The following is a 19,318-nucleotide window of genomic DNA, read 5'->3' as shown; positions in this document are numbered from 1 at the left end:
CTCTCCTGTCGCAGATCGAGTCCCCACTGGGGAAGCTGCTCAGTTTAAACCCCAGGAGCATGGTGGGCAAGGAGGAGGCCATGAAGAGAAGGGCAGTTTCCCTGATTAGAATGCTAGTGGGCCTGTGCACAGGACATCACTACTGCCACAGTCGGCCGGGTTTCTTGCGAACCAGAGAAAGTTTCCTGGTAGAGTGGCCCGACTTGGTGACAGGCCTTTTTGCCTGTGTTTGGCATTTCTGTGACTTTGCTTTGCTTTCCAGCAAAACGCATACAACTCTAAACTAGAATATACGTCTCTGGAAGCTCTTCACTCTGAAGATGTGATCAGCTCTGGGATGTCTGGCAAAAAAACTGTCCTTTCGGAGGGCCAGCTGCATCAGCATGCTGAAACATTGATGGTGGCAGGCTCTGGCACAAGGCTTTGATAACCACCCTCCGGCATTACTACAATAAAAAGATGGGTTTATGTGAACACTCCAAGGGACGGGACAAATTAGCCAGAGACAGAGCCCATCACGTTGCTCTGTGGTGTCCCCTGCAGTTATGTGTAGGAATTTGTCCCCAAGAAGACCCAGTCCCGCTCACTGCAGTGAGTGCTGACCCTACGTTCCGTTGAAAAATCAGACCTGTACCAGGGTTTGCCTTTTTTTTAATTTATTTTTTATTTTTTTATTAAAAAAAAATTTTTTTTTTTTTTCAACGTTTATTTATTTTTGGGACAGAGAGAGACAGAGCATGAACGGGGGAGGGGCAGAGAGAGAGGGAGACACAGAATCGGAAACAGGCTCCAGGCTCTGAGCCATCAGCCCAGAGCCCGACGCGGGGCTCGAACTCACGGACCGCGAGATCGTGACCTGGCTGAAGTCGGACGCCTAACTGACTGCGCCACCCAGGCGCCCCAAAAATTTTTTTTTTAATGTTTGTTTATTTTTGAGACAGAGAGAGACAGAGCATGAATGGGGGAGGGGCAGAGAGAGAGGGAGACACAGAATCGGAAGCAGGCTCCAGGCTCTGAGCCATCAGCCCAGAGCCTGACGCGGGGCTCGAACTCACGAACCGTGAGATCATGACCTGAGCCGAAGTTGGACGCTCAACCGACTGAGCCACCCAGGTGCCCCAGGGTTTGCCTTTTTTAAACTGTTTGTCAAAGCTGAGCTAGGGGTGTCCTAGCCTTGAAAGAAGGAAGAGAGTAGATGGAATGTTTATTTTTATTCCTGATTATGAAAGTGAGGAGTTATATGTGTAGAGATTGGGTAAGTAGGAGATGTGGGAGTCATGCCTTTCTTTCTTCCGTCCTTACTCCCCTTCCTCATTTTCTCTTTTTCCGTGTATATCCCTAGTGGTTCCAAGTTCCCGGTGTTCAATATGTCGTACAATCCAGCAGAAAATGCAGTCCTGTTGTGTACGGTATGTGACCCCTGCTGTCCTCCTAGGATCTTCCCGTTTTCCGTAGGTCTCTTTCTCATGCCCTTAGGAAAACTCTAGTGGCCGTTTAGAAGCTCTGTAGTGGTCATTTTGAGAGAGCTATCACAGTAAGCAGCCTCAAACCAGGTCGGCTCCAGTTACCATAAGCATGTTAGGGGTTTGTGAACTTACGTCTTCACTAAGGCTGGCAATTTCTACCTGTAACGCAGCCTCAAGATGAATGACCCGAATCGAGAATGCTTGTCTTGATTCCTTCACGGGGGCAAAAATAGCAGAGCTGACCTGGAGGAGGGGTGCCTTTCAGTGAAGTTGCCTTCAGGGTCAGCAAGTAGCCCCCGTACTTCTTGCCGTGTAATTTGGGGGAAAGAGAGGAATGACATTCTAGTCTGAGTGCCCTGTTTGCCAAGTTAAAAAGAACGAAAACTTGTCTTTCCTCGTATGACTTCTAGTGTGTCTAATCCTGTTCTTTGTTCAGTATCTAAGAGTCTTAACATTTTTTCCCTGGGAGTTGTGTTTACTGTCGTCTTTGATTTTTTTTTTCCCCCTTGAACAAACTTTGACGAGTATACTTAGGTAGAGCACCAGAATACTGGGGATTTAGTTTATTAACGTGTGGAGTCAAGAGCAGTCCTTGCTGCCTTTCAAATAATATCTGCGTAAACCTTTGGAGGATACAAAAAATATGAAGTGACATGAATTCCGAGTTCTTTGGCGACGAGTCTGAGAACTGCTAGCTGTAGACACGTCCACCTGTCCCTGTGGGTGACGGGTGGGAAAGGGATGGCTACAGATCATTGTGTGACGGCGCAGTTTCCTCTGTCAGAATAAACTGCTGTCTTGCGTTCCTGTCACCATCTGATTCCTGTTTCCTCTACAGAGAGCCAGCAACTTGGAGAATAGCACCTATGACCTGTACACCATCCCCAAGGACGCGGATTCCCAGAATCCCGACGGTAGGTGCCCCTGTGTCTGCCCGGCTTTGCGCACAGCTCTCCTCCGCCGCGCTGTCGCGCCTCTTCAAGTTTTTCACGTTCCCTCCCCAGGCCACGGTCACATCACTCGTGTCTGTTGGCAGGTGCTGCTGACAGTTGCATCAGAGGCGACCATGGTGTGAAATATTCATGTTCCTCCTCCATTTTATTACTCCAGCTAGATATATATATTTTATAATTTGGTTATTAGAAACTCTCCATTTTCCCTTTCAGCACAGCATGTTATCCTAGTTTATTGTCAGCCGATATGACTTTCACCCTGGTAGTTTCATTTATTTAAGAATGTGGTTCCAATCTTGCAATGTCTCATCCTGGGACTGGGGATTTATGCTCTCCCATCCACATCCAGATCCGATTTGCTTCCTTTGCATGTCAAAGAAATGAGGCTGCTAACAGCCCCACACCCCGCCAGGGATCCCAGGATCCAGCTGAGACCCCTGTCTACCTCGTCCATCACCGCCAGCCCTTGTCGCTGTCCTTCCTGTTAGGATTTGCCGACAGCCTTCCAGAACGGATGTGTCTCACTTAGGCTCTTCTCAGTCCACTTCCTCCCGTTGCTTTATAGAGGCTTTCTTGGGTCCTCACTTTAGTGGCACACTTTTATGATATTTTAGACTCCATGAGCAGATTGCAAGAAGTAATTTTGCTAGCTCTGGCCCTTTTGCAGGTGCCACTCACTGTGTCATGATTGTTTGCTAATACGGTTCACTCTTTTTTGAAAGTGTGGTCTTGGTGAAAGGACAGGGAACTTGTGTCTTTGGTATCCATAACCAGTCTCCCCTATAAGTTAAACAGTTAAGCCACTTCTGATCAAATTGTGATTATGCCCCTCCGTACCCACCTCCTTGTTCTTTTTCCCCACGCATTCACGATTATTTCTTAGTTTTGCTTTATTACCACTTAGGTTTTATCTTCTCCGTTTTTCAAAGGAGGTAATAATTGGCAAAGGTGTAAAGGTGCAGCCCGGTGCTAGGCAGCAGAGAGGAAGAGAAAGACCAAAAGCTCGAATAATGTGGCCCCCCAGCCCCTGGAAAACGGGGGTGTTGGTCATGATTAGAATTGCCTGTCACCACAGGTGCCAGAGGGGCACAAAGCGAGGCTGGCCAGCACGTTTTGTCCACTTCGCTGCCGATGGGCTCGTATATGGGTGTTTCGGCGCATCCTTCTGTGCACGACCCTTGAAGTTTCCCCGAGGGTGGAGTGCCCATTCGGAGTCGTAGTCAGCCAGTGAGACGTTTGGGAACCGAGGAACATTTCGTAACTTTCTTCGGGGTGATGCAAGTGAGTGACATTTATGGAGCAACGGCTCGGTGCTAAATACTGCCCTGCACGGAGCTCATCTGCCTGTCAAGATTCAGTTGGGAGCACTCTGCCCCACCCTGCTCTACCGGGGGTCTGCATTTGCATGTTAAAAGCAGCAGAGCAGCTGCGTCCTGGGGAGGGGGCTCTGTCTCCACTCCAGCTTGTTGAGATAGGAGGTCCTGGACACTGACAGGCTGCTTGCCGCGCCACAGCTTGGCCAGCGAGGCCCTGCTCGTTAGCTCGATGGAGTGTGCTGTCTCCCAAGATGGGCGGTCCCTGTGCCAGTACCCGGTGTTGGCTGACAGGCAGCCACTTGGCCTGGAGAGAAGAGGCTTGGCAGGGTGGAGGTTGGAGTTTGGAGGGGACTGGTGGGGAAAAGTCACTGACGATAGCCTCGGGTTACAGCTGAATTAGTCAGGAAGCAGCTGAACCGGCAAAGCGGGCGGGCGTGGCAGCCAGCAAGACAGGCAGCTCCGCGGCGCCTGAGTCACCTGCCAGTGGCTCGCCACACGCTTCCCGCCCTTTGGTTTTGTTCTCAGCTCCCGAAGGGAAACGATCCTCAGGCCTGACGGCCGTTTGGGTTGCTCGAAACCGGTTTGCTGTCCTGGATCGGATGCATTCGGTGAGTTAGGGCAGAAAGGGGAAACTGATTTGGGAAGTGTGGGGGCAGTGGTGTATTGCATGAAGAAAGAGCATGTTCTCTTTCTCCTCTCCCCTGGGGAGCTGTGATCATCGTGCGGATACCACAGTCCCCTTGGGAGACAAAGAGCCTTAAAATTGACTTGATTGGCTTGATGGTCACTGTGGGTCTGGGTTTGAGAACAAAGGTAAAGACACTGTTGACAAAACAGAAGCCAAAACATGTCAAATTTGAAAGCGGTGGTCTGGGTGAGGAGTAATTCCTTTTTTATCCTAACTACCCTCATTGGTACTTGAAGTGGAAGTGATCCTGAGCGAGAGAAACAAAGATCTCAAGAAAATATGTAACACAGATGTAAGCCCCAGCCCAGAAGTACCGTTCTCGCTCTGATTGATGGAGGAATTTGGGGGTTAGTTGGACTTCTCAGGGTATTTCAGTTGAGGGAAGAAACAGAAGCTGTCAGGGTCTTGGTTAGGGTGGTCTGCCAAAATGGTGACCGGCCCGGACAGAAAACACCCGAACTTGGTTTATTTTATTTATTATTATTATTATTTTTTGAAAGAGTAGATTTAACGTTTATTTATTTTGAGAGACAGAGAGTGCATGTGCATGCACAAGCAGGGGAGGGGAAGAGAGAAGGAGAAACAGAATCCCAAGCAGGCTCCGTACCTTCAGCGTAGAGCCTGATGCGAGGCTTGAACTCACGAACTGTGAGATCGTGACCTGAGCCGAGATCAAGGGTCAGACGCTTAACCAACTGTGCCACCCAGGCGCCCCCTAACTTGGTTTATTGAAACCAAGGGACAGTTGCTGAGTGTGTTGTCAGCTGTCATCATCTTATGAGCACACATTTCCGATAACCCCACTTGTGATAATTATTTTAGCTTCTGATCAAGAATCTGAAGAATGAGATCACCAAAAAGGTACAGGTGCCCAACTGCGATGAGATCTTTTATGCTGGCACAGGAAACCTCCTGCTCCGAGATGCAGAATCCATCACGCTCTTTGACGTACAACAGAAGCGGTAACATGTCAGGTGCCCCTAAGCAGACAGGCATGTAGTGGATGGGAGTGGACGTCTGTAGTGGGAGCTGTTTCCCCAGTAAGTTCGTCTCAGGCTTGACCACTTCTGTGTGTAACTCCGAGACTCTTTCTTGCCACTTTTCCCCTCTGTGATCACTGTCCATCCTGTCCGTACCCAATAGCGTTAACAGTGAGGGCCTTATTTATCTGTTTTTGGAGCACTTACCTGAACAAAGAATGCTCTCGGCACTTAGAATCACGGGCACGTAGGGATGAGTGGCATCCTGTGCTTAAAGGAGCTTATAGTCCTCTGGTGAGATCAGACGTACACAAATCCCTGAGGGACAGGGAGTTGACGGCTTGGAGGGTGTGCGGGGGGAGCCTACAGTGTGAGCCGAAGTGTTTCCGTCACTCAACTACAATACAGGGACTGTTTATTTGGTATTATTTTTTATTTTTTTAAATATATATTTTTTAGTGTTTATTTCTGAGTGAGAGAGAGACAGAAGGCGAGCAGGGGAAGGGCAGAGACACACACACACACACACACACATAGTCTGAAGCAGGCAGGCTTCAGGCTCTGAGCGGTCAGCCCAGAGCCTGACAGGGGGCTCGAGCTCATAAACTATGAGATCATGACCTGAGCCGAAGTTGGACGCTTAACCGACTGAGCCACCCAGGCGCCCCTAGTTGGTATTGTTTTAAGAAATTAGGGTTTAATTTGGTGATGAAAAGGATGTAGGTCGTAACCTGGGACTTTGGAGTCAGGTCCACTCACGTTCGCCTTTTCTCTGTCCCAGGACTCTGGCATCTGTGAAGATTTCCAAGGTGAAATACGTTATCTGGTCAGCAGACATGTCTCATGTAGCACTACTGGCCAAACATGGTGAGTCTCCCTTATACCCACCCTGATGTAGACACCAGTCCTGCGCTCCCATCCCTGCCAGCCTGCTTCACTCACCCTGTCCAGCAGAGTACTCATGCCCTTTGCCTCTTACAGCCATTGTGATCTGTAACCGCAAACTGGAGGCTCTGTGTAACATTCATGAGAACATTCGCGTCAAGAGTGGGGCCTGGGATGAGAGTGGGGTATTTATCTATACCACAAGCAACCACATCAAATATGCCGTCACCACTGGGTAAGTGAATTCTCTGATACACAGAGTGGGAGAAGGTAGCTTCTTAAAATCACTGTCCTGTCTCAAGGGATGTAACTGAAGTCCTCCTTGAACTTTTCTTCGTGGAAAATCTTTGGCGCATATGTGCTAGGCACAGCTGAACATTCTTTTTCAAGTCTTTAAAAAATTGTGACATATGACTTGAATAAAGAAAAATGCGGAGTGTATACATAGAGAATGGCAAATCGTCATATAATGAACGTTCCTGCCACCCAAGTCAGGAAATAGAAGAGTGCTGGCCTCCAGAGGCCTCTTGCCACCATGTGGTTGTTAATCACAACCACCTCCATTTCCCACCCAAAGATAACATTATTCTGACTTTTATGGTAATTTCGTCCAAGCTTTTCTTTGTAATTTTACCACCCAGTATGTCTTCAAATGATGTTTTAATTTTGCCTGGTTTGAACTGCATGTAAATCATCCTGAGTATATTATTTTCGTATTTTGCTTATTTTGCTCTTATTTTGCTCCATATTTTGTTTGTAAGATGTATGTACCTATGTTACAGCTCTAATTTACTTGTCTTCATTGTTGTATAATATTCTGTGAACATACCACAGTTTATCCGCTCTGCTCTACAGGGATATTTGAGTTATTTCTAGGATTTTGCCACTGTGCTAAAGTGTTCTCTTAAACAGTCTTCTACATGTGTTCCGGTGCATACACACACAACATTTCTCTGGAGTGTCCGGAACCAGATTGCTGGATCATAGAGTATGCGTATCTTCACATTTACTAGGTAATGTGAAACTGCTTTCCAAAGTGGCTGTACCGATTTGCACGGCCATCAGCATCGTATCAAAGCTTCCTCGCTTGTCATCCTGGCCAACACTTGGCTTTGTCAGACTTCTTTTGTCTTTATGGTGGATTTGTGATGGCATCTCACTGTCATTTAGCTTTGCCACTCTCTGATTCCTAATGAGAGTGAGCAACTTTTCAGTTGACCACCCCTCAGGGTCCCCTTTTTTGTGAATTTTATTCAGGACTTTTATCTGTTTTTGTTTAATGGGTTATCTATCCTGGTTATTTCAGGAGTTTTTCATATATTTGAGCGTCAGTCCTTTGTCTGGGCTACATGTTACAAATCTTAATGCCTCCTTCCATTCCATAGTTTGTCTCCTGATTCTTTTCATGATATCCTATCCTTTGATGAATAGATGTTGTTATTTTAATATAGTTGAATTTATGACTCTTACCTATTGTGGATATTGGGTTTTGTATCTTATTTGAGAAACCTTTATTGACTCCAAGGCTATAAAGGCGTTCTTTTGTATCCTCTTGTAGAAACTTTTTGCTGTTTTTTTGTCTACCTTGGGCGGGAGGTGGAGAGAGCACGAGTGGGGGAGGGGCATATACAGAAGGAGAGAGAATTCTAAGTAGGCTCAGTGTGGAGCTCCATGCTGAGCCAGGCATGGGGCTTGATCTCACAACCATGAGATCATGACCTAAGCCAAAATCAAGAATTAGACGCTTAACCAACTGAGCCATCCAGATACCAGACACCCCTTTTATATTGTGTTGTAAGAACTTTATATGTTTTTTGGGTTTTTTTCCCCTTTTTTTTTAAAGTTTATTAATTTATCGTGAGAGAGCACGAGAGCACACAAGTAGGGGAGGAACAGAGAGAGAGAGAGAGAGAGAGAAATTGATTGAGAATCTGAAGCAGGCTCCACACTGTCAGCTCAGAGCCCGATGTGGGGCTTGAGCTCAGGAACCATGAGATCATGACCTGCGCCACCCAGGCACCCCTATACTTTTGTTTTTCATACCTAGGGCTGTGATCTTCCTAAAGTTGGTATTTGTGTGTGGTGTGAGGGGCTGTGAGGGGGCTCAGTTTCAGGCTCAGCTGTCCCAACATCATCTGAACAGACCAGCCTTTCCCCCTAGTTCTGCAGTGCCTTCCTTGTCACACATAAATCATGTTTACAGAAATGCAAGGACCTGTTTTCTGTGGTCTGTGCTTTAGGGGTCTTCCCACATGCTAGAGCAGATTTTCAGATCTTTCCTACTTTTATTTTTCTTTTAAGTTCTAGGCTATTTTCTAACTAATTTTGCCTTGAAAAGGCAAGTTTTCAAAACGTTTTTGCCTTAAAGTATAAGTTTTAGAATCAGCTTGTGAAATTCCATGCGGAATAAAACAAACAAAAAGCCCTATTGTGATTTCAGTTGGGATTGCACTGAGGGTGTTTATTGTTTTGGATGTAATTGACATCTTCGCAATATTAAGTTTCCTGGTCTGTGAACATGGTGTAGTAACTCTTCATTTATTTAGGTCTTCTGTGGGGCGCCTGGGTGGCTCAGTTAGTTGTGTCAAACTCTTTGATTTTGGCTCAGGACATGATTCAAGGGTCGTGAGATCAAGCCCCATATCAGGCTCCACGCTGAGTATGGAGACTGCTTGAGAATTTCTCTCCCCCTTTGCCCCTCTTCCCTGCCTTGGCACTCTTCTCCCTCTAAAAAAAAATTTATTGGGTCGCTGGGGTGGCTTAGTTGGTTAAGCATCCACTTTTTTTTTTTTTTTTTGAGAGAAAGAGAGCGACACAGAAAGAATCCCAAGCACGCTCCATGCTGCCAGCACAGAGCCCAGTGCAGGACTCCAACTCTTAAATTTGGCTCAAGTCATGATCTCACGGGTTCATGAGGTCAAGCCCCGCATCTGGCACCTCACACTGACAGTGTGGAGACTGCTTGGAATTCTCTCTCTCTCCCTCTGTCTCTATCCTTCCTGCACACACTCTCTTTCAAAATAAATAAACTTAAAAAAAATTTTTTTTTAATTTATTTAGGTCTTCCAGAACATCTTTCAGTAAAGTTTTTAGAATTTTCTCCATAGAGATCTTGGATTTCTTTAGTTAGATTATTCTAGGCACTTGGCAGTTTTCAGTGCTATTTGTAAATGGATCTGGGACGCCTGGGTGGCTCAGTCGGTTGAGCGTCTGACTTCAGCTCAGGTCATGATCTCACACGATTCTCGCGTTCGAGCCCCGTGTCAGGCTCTGTGCTGACAGCTCAGAACCTGGAACCTGCTTCAGATTCTGTGTCTCCCTCTCTCTCTGCCCCTCCCCTGTTTGTGCTCGCTTGCTCGCTCGCCCTCTCAAAAAATAAACATTAAAAAAATTTAATGGAAACTATCCATTTAAAAATTTAACTTTCTAAGTTCTGATGATATTTAGAAATATAATTAAGTTTCTAAATCGATTTCAGAGATCTTATTAGACTGTTATTATTTCTAGTAATTTACCTTATTTTTGTAAGTAATCATAGCATCTGTGGGTAATTGACAGTTTGTTTCTTCTTTTCCAGTACTTATACTTTCATGTATTTTTCTTGTCTTGCTGCACTGACCAGAATCTCCAACATAGTGTCGAATACACATGATGATAGTAGACTTTTTCGTCTTGGTCCCAATTTAAAGGGCAAGCTTTCAGTGTATTGGCATTACCTAAGCTTGCTGTAGATTTCTTTAGAGATAGCTTCTACTTATTAAGGAATGTCTGTGCTGTATCTCAGATAAATACTGAATTTTATTACATAAAATTTTTTTTACTGCATATACCGAGGTAGTCCTAGGATTTTTCTCCTTTTGTTGATTACTATAGTGAGTTAAATTGATTTTTTAAGAATATGAGACCAACATTGTATTCTTGATACAGATCTAACTTGGTTATGATGTTTTACCCTTTTCTGATACTGCTAGTTTTAGTTTGCTAATATTTTGTTTGGGGTTTTTGCATCCACGTGTATATATAAATGAGATTGGCCTACGACTTCCCTTTTTCTTTCTGTCTTTGCCAGGTTTTGGTATTGAGGTTGTGCTAATTTCATAAAATCAGGAAAATAATATACCTTCTTTTCTCTTAGTGAGTTTGTAATAAGATTGGGTTTAATTCTTCCTGGAATATTGGGTAGAATTTGCCAGTGAAGTCATCCAGTGAAGCCCCCATCCTAGGACTTTTTTTTATAGGAGGATTTTTTGTGATTCAGTTTCAGTTTATCTTGTGTAACAGTTATAGGACTGTTGGGGTTTTCTATTTGTTTTTAGTCCGTTTTGGTAAATTTTACTTTTCTTGGAATTTGACCATTTAAAAAAGTTTACGCCCACCCTCATCCTGCAGGAGCTCTAGGAATATCCCCTTTTTCATTCCTATTTTGGCCATTTTATCTTTTCTTCTTAGAGTCACAAAAGGTTTATTTTTTATTTTTATTTTTTTTTTAATATGTAATTTATTGTCACATTGCCTAACATACAGTATATAAAATGTGCTCTTGGTTTTGGGGGTAGGTTCCCATGGTTCATCACTTACATATAACACTTAGGGCTCATCCCAACAAGGGCCCTCCTCAATGTCCATCCCCCATTTTTCCCTCTCCCACTGCCTCCCCCACCAACCCTTAGTTTGTTCTCGGTATTTAAGAGTCTCTTACGGTTTGCCTCCCTCCCTCTCTGTTTGTAACTATTTTTTTTTCCCCTTCCCCTCCCCCATGGTCTTCTGTTAAGTTTCTCAGGTTCCACATATGAGTGAAAACATATGATATCTATCTTTCTCTGCCTGACTTATTTCACTTAGCATAATACCCTCCAGTTCCATCCAAGTTGCTACAAATGGCAGGATTTCATTCTTTCTCATTGCCAAGTAGTATAAACCACATCTTCTTTATGACTCATAAGAGGTTTATGAATTTTATTTAGCTTTTGCCTTTCTTGAACTTCTGTATTTTGTTTCTTTTTCCTATTTCTTAACTTTATGATTGGCTTATTTTTTCAAAGTACACTCTGGTTTAACTTGTAAAGGAACAAATTTTTGAGTTGCTGGCTTATTTTTATTGTATTTATTAATTTTCTAATGTATTTGTATAGAGTTCATTAGTTTTCAGCGTTTCTTCTAATACAGAATGTGCACTTAACGCCCTAGATTATACATTTTTAATTTGCGTTCAGTTTAAAATTATTTTTGCCTTTTACCGTTTCTCGTGTGTGTCAGACTTCACATCTCCCTCTCTTCCACTTCCACCTGTAGCTGCAAGGAGAGACTTCAGCTGCCCCTAGTGGCCCAGTGATTGTACATCAGAACTGAAGATTTAACTTTCAGGCCTGATTCCTGCAGCCATGTCTGTTAGCTCCCAGAGTAATAGCGTATGAGGAAAGATCAGACCATCTGCCCTATCTTTTCCCGCTTCGGACAGAAGAATAAAATCAGTAAATGTGGCATTTAGCTCTGCTCTCTTTTGAACCACTTCCTGTCTATACCGCTGTGCAAATGGCACTTGGCAAAAGAGCAGCGAGAAGATCCAAAGTCGTGTCCTAGGCTTGCTCCATGTCCTTCCAGGCTAGATCTTCCCCCTCGCTTGCTGAAAGTTGAATCCGCTAACTCCTGTTTGCAGGGACTACGGGATCATCCGAACTCTGGATTTACCCATCTATGTCACGCGGGTGAAGGGCAACAATGTGTATTGCCTGGATAGGGAGTGTCGTCCTCGGGTGCTCACCATTGATCCCACGGAGTTCAAGTTCAAGCTGGCCCTGATCAACAGAAAATATGATGAGGTACGAAACGAGAGGGCCCCCTAGGGGTGTGAGAGGGCAACACTGCTTTCTCCCTGAGTGATGTCTCCTTCCTGCCCTGCCGCACCCCAAACGTCTAGGTGCTGCACATGGTGAGAAATGCGAAACTAGTTGGCCAGTCTATCATCGCTTACCTCCAGAAGAAGGGCTACCCTGAGGTGGCCTTGCATTTCGTCAAGGACGAGAAAACTCGCTTTAGCCTGGCACTGGAGTGTGGGAACATCGAGGTGAGGGGGACGGGGTCCTAAGCCCCATGTCGTTACAGAGAATGTGAGAGGGTGCGGGCTGCAGTTTGAAGGCATATTCCGGGCTTGCCTCTTCAGCGAGGAGGATGGAGTCTGAGATGGTCCGGGCTGTCAGATGGCGCTGTCTTCCTGTTGCAGCTTGCCCGTCTCTGCTACTTGCTGCCTCTGCTTCTGCCACAGCAATGCTACTGTCCTCATTGTCCGTTACTCTGAATCCATTAGCCTCTAGCGTAGGAGCAACATGGCAGGGACTCTGAAAGTTCTCATTTCCTTCACCTTTTACTTGCTGATTGGCTGCTTAGATGAACAGGTACTTAGGAAATATTGGGACCTAGATGTGCAGGCATTATTTTTAATGGGGAGGTGGCTTAGGTACATTGACTCTCTGGTTCTGAACTTCCTTATTACTTCTTATCTTTTCTAAGGCCCCCGGAGATCTTTAGACCTAGCAAGTGGAAAATAAGGTAGCTAAGCAAGAATTGACCCTGTGGAGTCAGCAACTGCTAGGAGATGATTTCGTTTGTCAAAGTAAATTTCTGAGGAGGAGGATGTGTGATGTGATTCTTCTCTCCGTGAAGCCAAAGGGATCCTGTTTGGTGATAGGATTTTCAGTAGAATTAGACCGAATGGTAGGAGTGATTGCAAGTATAGAGAGTCTGTGGGAGATTTATGTAGAGGCGGATACTTCGACCATGGTCCCTGGTTTTGAGTCAAGATACCCGCCAACCTGTTACCTCTGACCCTGGGGGTTCTTTAGATTGCTCTGGAAGCAGCCAAAGCACTGGATGACAAGAACTGCTGGGAAAAGCTGGGAGAAGTGGCCTTGCTACAGGGGAACCACCAGATTGTGGAAATGTGTTATCAACGCACCAAAAACTTCGACAAACTTTCTTTCTTGTACCTTATCACTGGCAACCTGGAGAAACTTCGCAAGATGATGAAGATTGGTGAGCCCCAGAAGCTAAGGGTGGGGAGTGGGGGCCTTGAGGGAAGGTGAAGGCAGGTAGAGGGGAGGAGAGAGGGAACTTCGGAAAGAAGACCTAACCTGGTGTCTTACTGACTTGATGCAGCTGAGATCCGAAAGGACATGAGTGGCCATTATCAGAATGCACTCTACCTGGGTGACGTGTCTGAGCGGGTGCGGATCCTGAAGAATTGTGGGCAGAGTAAGTAAGCATGCGGGATTCACCAGCTCCTTTGGGGCTTAGAAAGTATTTTCTCTTCGTGGTGAGTTACCCTTTGGTCACCCTAGTGGTGAGCTATTTCCCTTTGTTGTGCATTTTTCCAGAAGAGAGAGCATGCTCCTACCATGCTCAGAAGACATGCTTCAGGGCCAAACGGAGGTACAGCCAGAATATTCAGTCTGTCCAAGCACTCTTAGGAAGACAGTTAATAGTCATGGAGGAACTAGGAGGTTAGGAGGTTTTAAAAGGTCCTGAAGCAGATACCCTAGTAAATATAGTTGGTTAGAGGTCATTAGAGTTGTTGTTTTTTTTTTTTTTTTTTACTTCAAGTCTGGAGGTTTTACTCATTTACTTATTTATTTGTTATAGTCGTGTTTTTTCAAGTTTATGTATTTATTTTGAGAGAGAGCACGTGCATGCGTGCGAGTGGGGAAGGGCAGAGAGAGGGGGAGAGATTGAGGATCCCAAGCAGGCTGTGTGCTGTTAGCGTGGAGTCCAGCATGGGGCTTGAGCCCCTGAACTGAGATCAGGACCTGAGCTGAAACCAAGAGTCAGACGTTCAACTGCCTGAGCCACAGCCACCCACGTGCCCTCTTATTTACTTGTTTGTATGTTCTCAAAGGGAGTTTTCTGAGAACCCACTGTGTACCAAGCACAGTGCTAGCATTTGAGATACGCCAGGAAACAAGGGAGATGTGATTTGGATGACGGTGCTAAGGAGTGAAGGGGTCAGACTCAGCATATCTTGTGCGGGTGGAAACAATGTGATCTGTTGAAGGGCTGGATGTGGGATGTGAGGATTGGAGTCAGGGACGATTCCCAGGTTCTTGTCAGCATCGATGCGAGAGCTTAAGGATAAGCGAGTACATCAGTCACTTGCTGCCGTGTGGCAAATTACCCTGAAGTTGAGCAGCTTAGAGCAACAAATGCACAGTACCTCAGTTGACAGCATGGCTCAGCTGGGTACCTCTGGGTACTCACTGTCTGTCAGGAGTCTGCATCAGGGTAGGGTGTTGGCCAAGACTGCAGATGTCTCCGTCTCAAGTGGGGAGGATCCCTTCCCACGCTCACTGCGTGGCTGCAGGCAGTCCTCCGGTCCTTGCGGGCTGATGGCTGGGAAATGTCAACCTTCTGCCACACAGGCGTCTCCATAGGGCAGTTTGCAACACGGCAGCTGGCCTCCTTCAGAGCAGGCAATGGCATCCAGGTGGAGGCCCCGCTCTTTGTATCCCAATCTTGGAAGTGGTATCCCGTGGCTTCTGCCACGTCCTCTTTGTTGGAAGCAAGTTAACAAGGCCATTCCACGGTTTAGGGGAGGGGATGGTGCACAGGCTTGAATACCAGGAGGCAGAGACCGCCGGGGGACATCTTGGACTTTCTACCACAAAGTCTGTTTTCTCTACAGAGTCCCTGGCCTATCTCACAGCTGCTACTCATGGCTTAGATGAAGAAGCCGAGAGCCTGAAGGAGACATTTGACCCAGAGAAGGAGACGGTAAGTTTTTATTTACATGAGTGTCTGATTACAGAATTAACTCTGAGATCGGGGGACAGTTTAAACCTCTAAGTGTCACTCTCCCATCTGGTTACCAGGAGAGGCAGAGGAATAAACGAGGTCAAAGGAGGCTCTGTAAACTTCCCCACATGATTCCTGAGAGCTGTTTGCTTTTAACCTTCTGCCTTTCAGATCCCAGACATTGACCCCAATGCCAAGCTGCTCCAGCCACCTGCGCCTATCATGCCATTGGATACCAATTGGCCGTTACTGACTGTATCCAAAGGCTTCTTTGAAGGCTCCATTGCCGGCAAGGGTAAGTGCCCACCACTCCTGTAGTGTTTTTGTTGTCATGTGTTTGTGTTGTGAAGAGCTGTCCTCCAGAGTACCCTCAGCTCTTTGTCCTTTCTTCTGTGTGAGCATAATGGAGCAGTGACACGCCAGTCTGAGCTGTGGTACGTTTTTTTTGTTTTTTTTTGGGTTTTTTTTGTTTTTAATTTTTTTTTTTCAACGTTTATTTATTTTTTTGGGGGGACAGAGAGAGACAGAGCATGAACGGGGGAGGGGCAGAGAGAGAGGGAGACACAGAATCGGAAACAGGCTCCAGGCTCTGAGCCATCAGCCCAGAGCCTGACGTGGGGCTCGAACTCACGGACCGCGAGATCGTGACCTGGCCGATGTCGGACGCTTAACCGACGGCACCACCCACCCAGGCGCCCCTTTTTGTTTTTTTTTAATGTTTGTTTATTTTTGAGGGAGGGAGAGCGAGAGTGAGTGAGCGAGAGAGCGAGCATGCAAGGGAAGGGCAGAGAGAGAGGGAGACAGAGAATCCCAAGCAGGCTCTGTGCTGTCAGCGCAGAGCCTGACTTGGGGCTGGAACTCAGGAACTGTGAGATCGTTACCTGAGCTGAAATCAAGAGTCGGATGCTTTTAACCCACTGAGTCGCCCAGGCGTCCTGTGTTTGTGTGTGTATGTATGTATGTATTAATAAATAGATCGTGGGGCGCCTGGGTGGTGCAGTCGGTTAAGCGTCCGACTTCAGCCAGGTCACGATCTCACGGTCCGGGAGTTCGAGCCCCGCGTCAGGCTCTGGGCTGATGGCTCAGAGCCTGGAGCCTGTTTCCGATTCTGTGTCTCCCTCTCTCTCTGCCCCTCCCCCGTTCATGCTCTGTCTCTCTCTGTCCCAAAAATAAATAAACGTTGAAAAAAAAAATAAATTAAAAAAAAAAATAAATAAATAGATCGATGTATGTATGGATTAATAAATAGAGAGAGAGGTAGGCTCCATACCCAGTGTGGAACCCAACGTGGGGCTTGAACTCACAACCCCAAGACCAAGACCTGAGTTTAACCGACTAAGCCACCTAGACATCCCATGTTTTAAAAATTAAATAAAAGTATATGAGATGATTAGAATTTGGAAAATAGGGGGAAAAAAGAGAGTTGTCTCAGTCCAGGCCTCGGGCAGCCACTGTGACCACGTGGGTGCATTTCCTCAGGTTTTAGCGTCTGTGTGGTCAGTCCTGTTCAGTATCTCATCATTCGTGAGGGACAGTGTTAAGGCACCGAAGCAGCAATGTCAGACTCTGTCCCGTGGGCGTTTGCAGATGTGTGCTACCACCGTCCCCCACTCCCACCCTTACCTGCTCCTGTTGTTTTGGAGATGTCTGCTGGCTTATTTTTCCTGGCTGACAGCCTAGATGGACCCCAGAGCATTTTGTGCCCAGCCCCGCTCTCTCCTCTGTCTCTGACGAGGCTGTGTCCCCGTGCCCTGCACACGCTGGAGTGGCAGTAACGTAGAGATCTCGGCAGGAGACTCCAGGAGTTGCTAAGTAAAAAATGGTTCAGGGGGTGGTGTTTGGTGTCAGCAAGGCCAGTTGTTCCCGTCTCTCTTCTGCTTCCTCTCTTTTTGAAACCTGCTGCAAGGTAGCATAGCATCTGTACTACAGAAGTAAATAATAAAAATATTAAGTGGACAGAGGCTTGGCATCTGCTTTTGTAAGGACGCAGCTTGCTTGCAGAAGAGGCCGGATCTCAGTCTTGCCTGGCTATAACCAGCTCCTTTGTGTTCTTCTGTCTGTAGGCAAGGGAGGAGCCCTGGCTGCTGATATTGACATTGACACTGTTGGTACCGAAGGCTGGGGAGAGGATGCGGAGCTGCAGCTGGATGAAGGTGAGAGTTCTTCTGGGGGTCTCCTGGCGGGATGGGTGGCCTGGGGTGGGGGGACGGGTGGGGGCTGGGCCGTGGGGCAGTTCTGCAGGCTTCCAGACCGTGGAACCGACAAGGATCCCAGCTTTGGGCTTTCTTCATGCTAAAATTCCGTCACTGCAAATCCGCTTTGAGCCTGGATTTTCCTTACAGATGGGTTTGTGGAGGCTACGGATGGCCTGGGGGATGACGCTCTTGGCAGGGGACAGGAAGAAGGAGGCGGCTGGGATGTGGAAGAGGACCTGGAGCTCCCTCCTGAGCTGGTGTGTGGGGTTCTCGCCCCGGGGAGGCTCCCTCTGGGTCTCCCTGTGAAAGCCGGTGGCCATACTGCCCCCCACCCGTCCCGAGGCCTCCAGAAGGGAGGGGGTGTAGATCCTCCTGACCTGATGCTTATCTCCCATCAGCCGGTCAGGCTGCAGCAACAGCAGCTTATGAAAAGGCAGCAAGCTTTGTCGTCTGAATTGGAGCTTTTGGTTTATCGTTTTGTTACTGGTGAAGCTGCCCCTGTTTTGAGGGTCTTCTCCCACAAGCGCCCCCCGCCCCTTCCTCCCCGGTCGAGGCTGGGAGCAAGGTCAAGGACGGTGTTTAGACTTATCAGAACAAAGTGCTTGAATAGCTTTTGAATGACTGATGTTTTTTCTCTTAGGATGTACCCCCTGGGGCAGCCGGGGGAGCTGACGACGGGTTCTTTGTGCCTCCCACCAAGGGAACCAGCCCAACTCAGGTGAGCAGGGAAGCACAACCCTGCGGGCATGCATGTTTCTGAGCTGGCTCTGCTGGACTCGTGCGTAAAGAACGTGGCTACTTTTCTGCTCTAGGTACAGGGGAGGGTAGTTTGGGAAGAGAAGGGGCTGTGTTTCAGTTGGCTTGGGTTTTCTGTGTCTTGTTAGATCTGGTGCAATAACTCTCAGCTTCCAGTCGATCACATCCTGGCAGGCTCTTTTGAAACAGCCATGCGGGTAAGTCTTAGAGTAACGTTGGCTCTTGCGGAGTGTTGTCACCCGGGGTCCCCAGGGAGACGGTTGACTCCTCTTAACCAAATGGAAATTAACCTATGCACGAGGGCAGAGGCGTGTATTTATCGTGGAAACCCCGGTCTTGCCTAGGGAAGGTAGCCTCCTAAGGCCTTCTTCTACCGGGTGGATCTTTCCAGCCATCTCCCTCCCATTTATAGTCTGCTTTCTGGCTCACATCAGTAAGTTAGCGCCCCCTCAGGAGCAGGTATGTTACGATATGTTACATATGTTACGATAGCAATAGCAGTAACTCCAGTAACTACAAATGCAACAACCGCTAACATTGCCATACTGTGTGTCAGGTGCTATCCTGAATGCTTTATAGGTATTACTAAACGAGGTAGGTCCTATAATTAAGTATAATTTACTGATGAGGGAACAAGTACAGAGAAGTTAAGTACCTTGCCCAAGGTTAGCGAGTTTTGCAGTGGCAAGGTCACAATTTTTATATTTCTTTCCTCTTGTATTCTAGCTCCTTCACGACCAGGTGGGGGTGACCCAGTTTGGCCCCTACAAGCAACTGTTCCTACAGACCTATGCCCGAGGCCGCACCACCTATCAGGCTCTGCCCTGCCTGCCCTCCATGTATGGCTACCCTAATCGCAATTGGTAAGGCCCCTTGCTCCTGGCTTCTGTGTCTTCCAGCGTGGGGTGGATATTTCAGATGATAGCCTGAGGGACAGTTAATGGTCGTCCCAGAGGGGAGGTTTCCTAGTAGGAAGGAACTTGGGCTCGACACTCTGTGAGGTTTGGTTTATACATCTGCGTCCAGTTCCCCCACCTGTTTCCCCTTTGAGTCTAGTGGATTCCGGGTTATCCCTTTTTCTTCTTGCTTTTCCAAACTTCCAGGAAGGATGCGGGGCTGAAGAATGGTGTGCCAGCCGTGGGCCTGAGGCTCAATGACCTCATTCAGCGGCTACAGCTATGCTACCAGCTCACCACAGTTGGCAAGTTCGAGGAGGCCGTGGAAAAATTCCGTTCCATTTTACTCAGTGTGCCCCTCCTCGTCGTGGACAATAAGCAGGAGATTGCGGAGGTAGGAGG

At 47.1% G+C, this 19,318-nt stretch overlaps 1 protein-coding gene across 1 annotated transcript in view; it reads left to right on the top strand.

The window, feature by feature from the left end:
* The window catches only part of COPA (COPI coat complex subunit alpha), a 46,982-nt gene that overhangs the window by 25,250 nt on the left and 2,414 nt on the right, over positions 1–19,318 (top strand). Inside the window, exons 12-29 of the mRNA XM_045455117.1 lie at positions 1,343–1,409; positions 2,305–2,380; positions 4,261–4,343; positions 5,246–5,385; positions 6,185–6,270; positions 6,385–6,523; positions 11,945–12,107; positions 12,206–12,352; positions 13,128–13,317; positions 13,441–13,536; positions 14,960–15,048; positions 15,241–15,364; positions 17,133–17,222; positions 17,412–17,521; positions 17,905–17,982; positions 18,149–18,217; positions 18,747–18,883; positions 19,124–19,310. Of these exons, the coding sequence (XP_045311073.1) occupies positions 1,343–1,409; positions 2,305–2,380; positions 4,261–4,343; positions 5,246–5,385; positions 6,185–6,270; positions 6,385–6,523; positions 11,945–12,107; positions 12,206–12,352; positions 13,128–13,317; positions 13,441–13,536; positions 14,960–15,048; positions 15,241–15,364; positions 17,133–17,222; positions 17,412–17,521; positions 17,905–17,982; positions 18,149–18,217; positions 18,747–18,883; positions 19,124–19,310 (2,071 nt within the window). The remainder of the gene's footprint in view (positions 1–1,342; positions 1,410–2,304; positions 2,381–4,260; positions 4,344–5,245; positions 5,386–6,184; positions 6,271–6,384; positions 6,524–11,944; positions 12,108–12,205; positions 12,353–13,127; positions 13,318–13,440; positions 13,537–14,959; positions 15,049–15,240; positions 15,365–17,132; positions 17,223–17,411; positions 17,522–17,904; positions 17,983–18,148; positions 18,218–18,746; positions 18,884–19,123; positions 19,311–19,318) is intronic.

The sequence above is a fragment of the Leopardus geoffroyi genome, chromosome C3 (genome assembly GCF_018350155.1).
Source record: "Leopardus geoffroyi isolate Oge1 chromosome C3, O.geoffroyi_Oge1_pat1.0, whole genome shotgun sequence".
NCBI classification, from domain to species: Eukaryota; Metazoa; Chordata; class Mammalia; order Carnivora; family Felidae; genus Leopardus; species Leopardus geoffroyi.
The sequence above is the reverse complement of the archived record's forward strand: the minus strand, read 5'-3'. Positions and strand labels throughout refer to the sequence as shown.